The sequence below is a fragment of the Amyelois transitella genome, chromosome 3 (assembly GCF_032362555.1).
Source record: "Amyelois transitella isolate CPQ chromosome 3, ilAmyTran1.1, whole genome shotgun sequence".
Taxonomy (NCBI): Eukaryota; Metazoa; Arthropoda; class Insecta; order Lepidoptera; family Pyralidae; genus Amyelois; species Amyelois transitella.
Window position 1 is genome coordinate 5,581,783 of NC_083506.1, and position 12,581 is coordinate 5,594,363.

General features: G+C 33.0%; 1 protein-coding gene across 1 annotated transcript in view; it reads right to left on the minus strand.

The window, feature by feature from the left end:
• The window catches only part of LOC106138153 (uncharacterized), a 62,403-nt gene extending 51,804 nt beyond the window's left edge, over positions 1-10,599 (minus strand). Inside the window, exon 1 of the mRNA XM_060952106.1 lies at positions 10,462-10,599. Coding sequence (XP_060808089.1) covers positions 10,462-10,581 — 120 coding nt within the window. The 5' untranslated portion in view covers positions 10,582-10,599. The remainder of the gene's footprint in view (positions 1-10,461) is intronic.
• Between the last annotated feature and the right edge of the window lie 1,982 nt (positions 10,600-12,581).

A 12,581-nucleotide genomic window follows, 5' to 3' on the forward strand; every position in this document is an offset into this window, starting at 1 on the left:
GGAATTTAAAGAATTAACATTTTGAATAACCTATAATTTAACAAATAGTCGTGACACAAATTCCAGCCATAAAAAAGTTAAAAGCGCAGTATTAACGAGACGAGAGGTAAACAAACAAAACTTTAAAAATATAACCGCAATTTTCACGTTCGAACCCCAACGCAAGTTGTGAAATGAGTATCCATATTGAACCACGGTTTTAAACTGGAAAATTTGCACTGATTTCTTTATTTTTAACCAAGTTTTTTTGGTTATGTAACGAATGAAAGTACTAGAAAAGAATAAAATAAAAAGATTTTTGGATATTTGAAAATAAATTACAGTCCCTTACAGTACTCAAACTATTGGATACCTATTATAACGTTATCACGATGCAGAAAAATAGCGTCGGCAACTATTGAAAGTTGAATCGGGCAGAAAGGTCTTGAGATATGAGTTTAGTGAAAGCCGTAAAAAGGGTGCGGCACGAAACGACCGTCAATCTGCTATCAGAAATAAATAAACATTGTCGTTTGTATTGGGCCGCTGAGACCGACGTTAATTCTTGGAAATATATTTTTGTCACAAAAAGAAAATTGAGCCGTTTCATAAAATCTTTGTTTTATGGTTTGTTTCGACTATTTTTAGATTGGTTTTATTTCTAAAATTAACGTTACAGAAAAATAGCAAGTATCTTTCGAAAGAGTTCTGTACATTCCAAACTGTAGTTTATGACATTAGGTCATGTTATTATTTTTGAGTAATTAACTTTTGTGACATTCAAGTACACACATGTACCTGCGATTGCATGAAATTAAACAAACGACTCGTAGGCATGACAACCCAACCTCATACTGTAAATTATCTATATATACTATAGCTTATTATACCTACATACTTAAAAAATATTTTATTTTTGTATATAAAACATTTAAAATTATTTACGTAATATGCATAAGTTCTTACACAAACACCGCAACTACCTATAAGTACTTACATATATATAGATCTGACAGCGCAGTTGCCATTCCGCGGTTTTCTTTGCGAGCAGAGCTACCGAATTTATTCCGCATTTTATCAAAATATCGTCCATTGTTCTGGCGTCATTTCAAAACCGAATTTTACTATTCCGAACTTTTCCCTCACAGTTTTGTTCAAGCGTTCATCTACATATTTAAATAACTTTTGTCAGTCGATTTAGGTCTGAACAATACCTATAGATATGACTAAGTGAATCGTTTAATATTAAACTTGGCTTACATTTGGCGTTAATACTTTTTGTTTAAATACAAGATATTTTTATAACTCTACCAACAAGAGTAGAATTGTATATTTTAGAAGATCTTGAGGTTCCATCAGATTAGAAAAAAAAATCATCATTCAGTAGCTTTTATAAAGCTAAGAGGAGAGCTACGCCATGTGGATTTTGATATGGATCTTTGATTTGTCTCCGAGTGTATCTTCTATGAAAAATACTAAGTAGATGTGAAGCAGGCGGCAGCAAATATTTTGATATAGCTAATCATAAAGAATAATACGCTATTGGTTGTATTGCGTATAACCGAACTTGTCACTCGACCTGTTCCTGATCGACGACTAAGAAAAACAAGAAGATGGCTTAGAGAAAGAGAGAGAGAGAGAGAAAATAAATTTATCACTTTCCTACTGAAATAAATATCAACAATATGTTGGCACATAAAGAGAAAAGTTATTTGCACTTTGGAATATTTTTATAACAAAACATTGCTCCACGGATATGAAACCTAGGGTGAAGTCCATAAATGGAGTAAAAATAAAGCTGAAGATATATCTGAGCATCCTCCAGTTTTAAAGCCACATCGCTCGAGAAACATAATATGCAAGGGAGACGTCACACAGACAATGCTGTATGCTCCACGTCGATAACCGACGTAACTAGCTCGGAGCATCTCAGGCGAAGCTCACATTGTTCAAGTTGATGAGAACTAAATTGTTATTATTTTTTTATAAGATAGTATGTTTCGGTATTCCGCAAACAAAAGTGATATTATGTGAGCACTGTCTCAGTTTGAAGTGACAGAGCGGTGAGGTTGATGTTTTACCTTAAAAAAAGTGAACTTTGATTTACATGGATTTGTGGTTTTTAATTGTGATCTGAAGGATAACAACCCCAGAAAATGGAATAATACAAGACTGTTAATCTGATTTCAGTAAAAACAAAAGTGGTGCATTTGGGAATGCGAGAGAAACATGAGAGTAAAAAGGATTTTAAATGATTAAAAAAATATAACGCCATATAAAACAAAATAAATACATTAGAGGTTTCAAGATTACAGGCATTTCACAGCAACTAACGTCCACCAGGTCATTTGTTCATATCAATCTATGAAACATTACTAAAACTAAACAGATAGATCCTAATAAATTCTAACTTTGCCAATTAACCGTCTTATTCAATAAGCGATATAAAGTTTAATCGACTGAATGATAATTCGTCCTGTCTGAACTCGCTTTGCCACAAGAGCGATGTTCACGTAGTAGTCTCAATTTTCCACTATTTTCATCCCCCTTACTTGTTACATTATGCAGTTTACTAAATCAAGATGTGCATGAAAGCCATGTTGAATTTTATTTTACTTCGAGTAAGACACATTTTGACTTACGACAAAATAGAACAATAACATAGAAAAATATTAGGTTTTCAAAAGTACATACATATATAAAAACACGCTCTCCCGGAGAGGCAGGCAGAGACATCTTTGTCACGATCCGCGCTTACTTCTTTCGCTTAATCCACATTCATATGTAGATCAAGCAAGCTCGTCAGTTTCGGGTATCTTGATATGATTATCTTGAACTAAATTTTGCCAGGATGTCCCCGATTTGATCAAGGTATGTTCTTCTAGGCCTTCCCACTCCTGCCTTTTCATCCACACTATCTTTGTATATTTGCTTAATGATTCGAATTGCTTATTAAGTCTAATTAATCCAGGAAGAAAAGTAACATCAGTTACTCTTGGAGTTCTAGTGTACCCAAAAAATGTCAAATAGTTCGATTGTTTCGTTACTAACAAAAACATAAATCAATTTTTTTTACACAAAAAATAATAGTATGAATTATTCTTACTAAATACATGTTTACATCCTTTTAAGAGTAGAATATTTCAGTTGAGTGTGGATTCGCTCAGTCGTCGTTTTTGTTGCACTTCAATTTGGTCCGTCGTCGCTTTGTTTCTGCTAGGCTAACGAGTGGTTTGTAATGTTTTGTTTTTTATGGAAATAAAAGCTATAATTCTGAAGAGCACCATTTTTCCATGACAGATATAGAGGTATAATTCGGAGCTTAACAAGACTTTTAGAGACTAACCCTTAAGTTCTGCCTAACCCGTAACTTATAAAGTAGTGAAATAAGTATGTATGTTGACTTAAAGTGATTTTTTCCAGGCAGATAAGGTGGTAATGGTAATCTATAAGATCTGAATAGTAGGTTGCTCATAAAATGGAGATATATACGAGTAGAAACAAGTTATAATATCATCGATGTAAAAAAGTATTCAAAATAATTAAAACGAAGTCTAACCTAAACTCTTCAAATTATAAAGTATTTAATATGCAGAAAATTGAATATCAAACGTGCGTGTCTAAGTGATTATCTAATGTTATTCTAATTTATTCACGTGTAAGTTCCTGCAATCACTCATGAATTGTTAAGCGAGTGTGGGGCAATTCGGCCTGTTTAATAATGTAGGCCGCGTCAAGTGACTCCGCGACGCCGCTGAATTATGGAATATCCTCATTCCAACAGCTTCATTCATAAGTCGCCGTTTTACTGCTACCATTGCGATCTGTTCCCAAATTTCAACAGAGATTTTGGAATTTCTTTTGCAACTAGTTGCCCTGGGCTTGCCATATACATAACATACATACAATTATTTCTTAACCCATTACAGGGCAGACAGAGCAGACAACAGTCTTGCAAAAACTGAAAGATGTTCAGCCAATGGCTTAATGGTGGTAATCAGATTAGAATAGTGAGGTTGCTAGATGGGCTAGCACCTAAAAAAAAGAGATGTTTTTCTAAATGAATATAATTGAAGCGTACTATTCTGATGACTCTTAAGTTTCAACGGTTTGTTTAATATTGTAGGCCACGTCAAGGGACTCCGCGAATCCGCTGAATTATGGAACATCCTCATTCCATCGGCTTCATTCATAAGACGCCGCTTTACTAGTATCATTGAAATTAATTCCACTTTTCAATTATTATTTATTAGATAATCCTTATTTATAATAATATATGCAAACGTGTAAATTTCTGTCTGTCCGCTTTCATGATTTAACCGCTGAACAAAAAGGCAACTTTTTTCTGACATTCCTCACGGGAGCAAAGGCCTTTGATATGTTAACTAGTAAGTTATTAATAGGCAAGAAGTTCACTAAACATTTTTCTATTTATATATTACCATTATATTAGGTTTCATTATTACAAACATTTTCCAGAATTAATTTGTAAATAACGTCATTGTGAAATAGCATTTTGACCACAAACACACTGCGCCAAGTACTTGCTTGATTTATCGTGATTTTCAAACAACAATATGATCAGATTTGCCTCAAAGCGATTGCAGCCTAGTTTCATGTGGCGCAGTTTGCATGGAGACGTCAATTAGTGGTGACTGTCGAGTATTCTAGTCGGGTACCATATCGTGTTTCTCAAGTCAGAGTGCCGCCACCTGAGGTGTTGCGATTCAAGATAACATGCAGCCTGCATTCCAATTAATCTGGAGATTTCAATATCTCAGCTTGTATCGACAGTGGCGTCTCTCTTGTTTGTCGAGTGTATGTTTAAGATATCTTGAATGTCAAGCGTTTCTATGCTGTAAGGTCGTATCAATTTTTTAAGGACTAATAGATTTTTTTTACTATATAGTTTATTAATTCAGTTATTTTGTGGACTAAGACGACTAAGTTAAAAATTGTTTTATAAACACTAAGCAGCTTTATTGACATTAGTGATTAAACCAAAAATATATTTTTTGTTATAAATCCTTTCTTGAAGCAAACGCTCTTTTTATATTTGCTTAACATGCTTAGTTACAATTTTGATTAGTATATCTACTAAAGTAAAATTTTGAAAATCTCAAACATAATATAGGTACTTCTTTATTCTTTTTTTTAATTAATTATTCAATAATATTGTTGATTTATTGAAATGAGTTCTCCGGAATTTCTGAACACCAAATGCAGTTAAAATTGGGACTGATCAATTTAGATCACAGATCGGGCTAATGATGGATGGATCCACTTTAACTCTAACGCTCTGGTAACGAGATAACCAGTTAATAACTTTTGTTGAACTGAATCTTATATTTCTTAATGCTCTACTGCGTTATTAGTTCTACGTTAAAAAGTCTAAATTATGGAAACCGAATGTAAAATAAAAAATAAATATAGTCATTGAAAGAACAAAGTCTTTATAATTATTTTTTATCTGTTTACCAAAATACCAGCAGAATTCCAAATCCATTCTGCGGTTTCAGTTGTGCGTCGAAGATAATGTCAGTGACCCTTTCCTAATAATCCTTTTAATATAGAAAGATTACTTTTGTATGTTTTCTATATTATTTAGTAACATATCACGTACATTGCTTATGTATGCGTGAAATTTCATTATTTAATTATGAATACATATTTGGAGGATAAAGCACAAGCATCATTTCCCGTGGTACATACTATATAGGTTTTAACACCGATAATAGACCTTCTTAACGGTAAAAGGATTTTTATGATCGGTTCAGTATTTCCGAAGATTAGCAGCTACAACAATGTAACAAGTTTTACCTCTTTATAACATAAGTAGTAGTTTATAACATTGGTAGATTGCAGTAGAATAAGCCTAGATAAATTGATAATTATTTACAGAAGTAGTAATGTAATTCTACATACGTATAAACTCTTTAAGTTTTTATCCATTAGCTGCTTCGCGAATTTCCATTAAAATCAAGTCACGTAAATTAATTCATTATTAATGTATTTCGTTTAAATTCTGCTATCCATTATAATTAGTCCACATCCTTTGTTCCGACATATTAGTGAGTCTCCTCGCGTTGTTCGAAATCAGGGGTAGTGGGTTAAACAAACAGATTGCGATACGGCGGGTGCGTTCAAAACGATTCGTACTCGTAGTAATAGCCGCCATTTGCTGGCCGCGCGGCTTCATGTTGACCATAAGATGCTAGTTTTATCATACCGATTTTTTTTGCAAGTGGCAAGATTTAAAAAAAATTAATTTCGTTCTAAATCCCAATCTTGGACTCAACCTTGGTATTAATTGAAGTTAATGTTATTTAATTTCAGCGGACCACACAAACAGAATCACATGACTTCAATTAATTAATGATAACTTGATCATTTTGAAAATATATTAAGTAAGTAAAACTTAATTCAGACGCTTTCAATACTGTCTGTCTAGTAAACCACTGGATCAAAATTGTCTTTATTCACTTAACAAGTCCTGAGAAGTAGAGGAATATTTGGCGGGCACGAGTGACGGCTGTCGCCATATTGTGTATGCGCTTCACAAGCGATGGCGACGACGAGTTAACAGAGTTGGCGTTCGTGCAAAGGCTTATAAAGGGAAAGTGCTGTATGTGGAATGAAAATTACTGCCGTACATGATATTGCTGAAGTTACGTCCCGACGTAACAGAACTGAAAAGTTAAACATATGGAAAACATGCTGTGTTTAAATCGGGATCATTTTCCATTGAAAATTGTACTTATCATGAGGCAGCTTAGGGGAACAAGATTTTCAGTTAGTGCATCAACCATGAACTGAGGTAGGTTAGATTGTTAAAAGAAACCTTTAAGGTTGGACCTGAATTTCGATACTCTTGACAGAGTATATAAATATGAAAACTGCCCCGTATACGCGAACTTGCAGCATTCTATTTACATATTCAAACTATGTACAGGAAATCAAAAGTGATTTTGGTCAGAAAGTCAAACAAATCCCCATGTCCGTATATAATAAAAAAAAATATCTATGAAAACATTAAGACTTATACGATATGCTTCGGTCGAGAATTCTCGGTGCAGTTAATATGGCAGTAAAAGTATATGACATTATTATATTTCTCGACTCAGTACCGTAAAATATAGCATCGTTTACTTTACGATAGCGAAAATAAATTAAAGAGATTCTTTTGGTCACTCGAAAATGTTTTTTATGTAACAACAATATTAAAATGTACGAATTTATTAGTTCATATGAATATATTTTAGTTTACCTGTTAATATTTGTCATATTTACCGTTGTATACTAAATAAAAAACATTTATAGTTTTAACTCCATGTTAAAGTAATGTTATACAGCTGTTCTAATTACGTAATGAAATAAGCTAAGTACCGTATTCAGGAAAATGAGAGGAACCCTTCATAATTAACACAGAATATTAATCAAATCCAAACGTTATTCAGGCGAATGCCTAACCGTTACTTTACGTGCACGAAATATTGTAGCCGGCTCAATTAAGCAGTATCACACTGATCCAATTGTAAATAGACAAAATAACAAAATGCCCTTTAATAAAAATAACAGTGACATAACATAACTTTTAAAAGTAATATACCGAAATTTGACATACAAACTTTAAAACATTAGAAGTGTAAAACTAAGCCAATGATCCGAAACGCTTAGAAAGAAAAATAAATTCCTATGGTAAAGAAGCCCAATGCTAGCGCTAGATAATCAAATTACTCCAATTAATTATATTAGAAATGTGAATTAATATTGCATGGAAATATAAGAAAAATGTTAATTAAAATGTTACTTTTTCAAATATGGACCTAGAATAAACTATATTACGTTAGATACGATAAAATTATACAATTACAAAGAGGGATTTAAAGTTTCTATTAATGAAAATACAGAGGTGGGTTTACGTAAATATGATACCGATAAATGATAATACCTATCAATATTATTTAATTAAATAGAACAAAGAGTTCCAAATAAAAAATGGTTTCGACATCTACTTTTATAAATATCTGTAAGACTCCGAATGAGACATTGTTCAGGGATGAATAGAAGGAGTCACATGGCGGCGGATGAGACGAGAGAACGCCGTACATATTACCGTGGGAACTACACAATGAGATGCTTCACGAAAATATTACACAAAAAGTACAGAATAGTAAAATTAAATTTCGAGAGAATAATTAGTATTTAACATTACATTATTAATTTATTACATAACACATTTTTTAATTGTTTACTATGCTACTATGCGTAAGATGTGATGTTTTGTGTCGAACCTAAATCTAAGTCTAATGATTTAGAGATTTTATTTTAAGAGAGAGAATTGATATAATTTAGTCAGTTGTATTATAAAAATATATTCAATCAATTTTGCGGCTTTATTTCCACAAAAATGTGTATATTTATTTCTAAATTTTTTGAGATCCCAAAAAAGTCGCAAATACTGATGTGACAAATTTCATTGCAATTTTCAATAGAAAATGAACAGAAGATTGTAACACAATATTTAATAATGTTTACTGCTTGAGCACGCTCCCAATATCTTCGGGAGATTACAAGGGGAAATATTGAGGAAAGTTGTCCTGGAAAGATAAACGTTTTTTACCGAAAATGTAGTAATATGCAGGTATGTACAACGAATTAGATCCTAAAATCCTGAAACTGATATTTATTTAAGAAATCTATTCAGTAATTCCGACTTATTCCAATTTGGGCACTGTTGATCTTAAAATTATAAATAAGATTACATAACATGATACGATTATTAAATAACTTATGTGACAGAACGAGCCATAAACTGAAAACATCATGTTATAGAATGGAAGAAATTCTAAGGATAACTATTTTAAATCAAAGTCATACTTCGGTTTTTAGATTTAAATCATATTATTCCCATATCATTTTCCGGTTTCACAATATGAAATATTTGATGCAACGGATGTGAGAGAAGCAAAAATGAATTCTGTCGCTGTAAAGCCGGAACCATATTTTGTTTGAATGAACGGCGACGAATGAATACTGGAGAATGTCTGATAATGATAGTAGATGAAGAACTCACTTAATAAATTACGTTTAGGATCTAATAAATATTATTAAACAATAGCGTAGTGAAAATATGCAACAATTGGCACAATTTGAGTGTTCAACTTGTTTTATTTTATGAATATGTTAGATTGGACTAAAATTCTTCTAGAACTATTAAAGAAATCTGCAGTTAAAGCCGAAGATTTAACACAAGTTTTTGTTTTTTTGTTTAGTCTTAATGAGATAAAATTGGTACCGTGACTTCGTTGCCAAAACTTAACAATATGCTACTTCTTGGATATTTTTATACCTACAAATTGTATTCTCCAATTGATAATCCAGTTTATAAGGTCGGTAATTCCTTAAAAAATCGAAACAAAGATAAAGATACACGTATATATATGTACAGATTGATTACTCCAATTGATCCAGCTTCTAAGAGACAAATCATCGACAAATGATAGAAATTTACTTTACAACAGTCGGTTATTTCTTGAAAATTAGACTACTCGAACATGAGTCAATTAGTATGATCCGATTATCAATTCTGAAAACAAATGTGCTTTAACTGCGACGTGTGTAACGATACTTCAGCGGGATTAGCACATAAAACGAGTTAATACGGATCCTAAAAGGGTTTATATGTAAACCTCAAACACAATTAAATATTTTCAGGATGGAGATTTAGTTGATTATTTAGAAAGAGTGAGTGGCATTAAGTTTTGGAGTACCATTCATTCAAAAAGTACAGACCCACGTATTGCCTTTCTTTGAATTTTTAAAAAATATTATTATTTGATGTCTTTGATTTGGTAACGTCGTATACCAGGCGCCGTAGATTACTTAATACTTATTCCTACCTAAATGAGTTTTCTTCGTTACGTAGAGAGAGGTGTAATTAACTTTGGTGGAACAATGGCATTACAAACTTCTACTTAATTCCAACTAACAAATAAGCGAATAGCAATTGTGTATCACTGTCGAAGTTAATTTGTTTGATATTGAGTATACTGGGAATCAATGTGCAAACCCAAAGTCAACAGTGAGTGTTTGCTCGGCACTAAACATGTTTAATACCCCAAACACGGATGTCGGGTAATATTAATTGAACCACTATTGAATTAGGTATAGGACACTAATGTTTGTCTGCGACTCATACATGAGTGGTTCACACAAGATTTTTTTTAACTGTTCCAGTCATTCTGTTCGTCATCGATCTCTGTCCAAGTCACCTTTTTCCACGTTGTCTCCGGTACTCATCCACCTATCTGCTTGCATACTTCAGACATGGCCCGCACAATCCCACTTAAGTTTAAGAATAAATACCATCAGAATGGGCTTAAAAATGTAGATGATACATACTAAGGTACTGACAAAACGGCAGTTGGGCTTTGCCGAGTAGATAAAAAAACTGATATTATTACCATAACGTTTTTGTACCTTGGCAGGGTCCTGGTGGTTGCCGGTGACATACACTGATGCTCTCCTCCCGAGAAGAGTTCTGCTGACGATGGAACTGCTCCGCCGCCCAGACATGCGATCTTGAGGCACCGGCAACATTTCCACTTTTTATTATTTACACAGATTAAAACGATATTACTCTGGTATTACTAGTATAGCACTTCTTCTACACACACAATTTGGCACATTGTACACTTAATATTTCTACTTTCTATAGGCACTATTGTTTAACTTGGTGTTCTGCGATGAATTCTACGTTATGAGTAAAAATAGTTACTTATGTAACATTATTTTGCGTAGTTTGCCCGCCCTGGAACAAAAGAAATTTGTGTTAAATATTAGTAATTAATAAGTACATACATAATCACTGTATATATACAAATTATCTTCGTGTTCCCGTTTCCTTAATGGTTGATCTGTTACCTGAACAAAAACAGGGGGGGGGGGGGGGGGGGAATAGGAATGTGCTAACAACTTTCCCTATAGTTCCATTAAATCTAATCTACTGGCAACCAAGCTTCATTGATATTATGATTAAAACACTTAATTGACACCTGAAATCTACGTAGGAACCGCTAAGTACATCATAAAATATCAAAGGTGTTTCTTGAGAATATGTCGAACAAGTAAACATTATATTCGTATTCTCCTCATAGGAGACTTTAAAACTCATAACAACATCATGATGCCTAACTCATAAAATAGGTCCAATAAAGTGGTTCCTAACCTGGGGGGATAACGAAGAAGTAAATTGTTAGGATTCTAAAATAAAAATGTTAATGATACTCGTATTAGCAAACAGTATTAGCAATTGCTTATACTACTACCAACCTTCGCACTGTACAAACATTCACAATTAGTGTTTCATGTCAGTATCAGATTTATAAATGTAACTAAGTAATGTTTATCTATACGCAAATTTGTATATGTACATATAATACCAAAATTGAAAGAATACTTTGCAAATTTATACATAGCTTCTTTCCTGGAGGATTACATCTTTCCACTTGCTAAAATCCCTGCATACTTCTTTCACTTTATCCACATTCATAACTCATGCAAGCTTGTCGGTTTCGCGTACTGTCGACCTAACCTTTTGCCAGAACGTTTTCCAATTGACACCATTTTGGTCTAAGTCTTACCACTCCAATGTGATATATTTGTATGATGATATTATTTGTTTCGAAAATATTTGATAGGGGTACTTGAAAGGTTAGGAACCACTGGTCTAGTATGTAGTATCTCCCGCTGAGATCGATCTGGCTGGCGGAAGACGCCGGGATGATGTGGGTTATCATTTCAGGACGCTTTTTTCGCATCCGCCATCACTCGTAACATGATATGGGTCCGCTTGGATCTCTGATAATTGTTGTGTCAAAGGACAAATATTCTGTTATATAAATTATAACTATGAATAATAGAGTTAAAGAGGTTTTTAAACTGTTATTAATTACTGGTTTAGTTTTTGTATTTTTTTTTAACTTTTGCGTAGCGTATTGGATTTTTTTCAATAAATTTCCGTTATGTTAATCCGAAAAATGATCGAAACATAATGAATATCAAACATATGTAAAGCAATTTCAGGAACGGATCGGTAATCTTCTTAGGTAATCATATAAAAAGAAATTTCTTTTAACATTTAACAAGAAATTTCTGAGAAATAAGCAACGGATAATTCCATTGCACTTCTTTATTATATTTCTCATAAACTTATTGGTTCCGCTAGCATCGTCAATTTTCCGCTTCTATTGTGAAAAACGTTTATTATATTTTTACTTTGATAATAATTATTGATTTTTATTTCTTTTTATTAACTGAGCAAGTAACAGAATATGTTCTATACTACTAACATTTGTTTTAAATGAAATGAAACTCAGACTTTTAAGTCTGACATAGCCAGTAACCAAATAACCTAGGTTAGGTAGTGATTCCAATCTTTGAAGTCATACCGCTAAGATAGCCTCCGGGAAAAGACTCAGATAATATGACTTTCAAGAACCAAGTAAGCAGGGAGCTATATTTTAACAAACTTTAGAAAAAACGCGGTTCAAATTCCGAAAAACAAAAGTAACGTGTGTGCGGAGACCGGGGCAATAGCT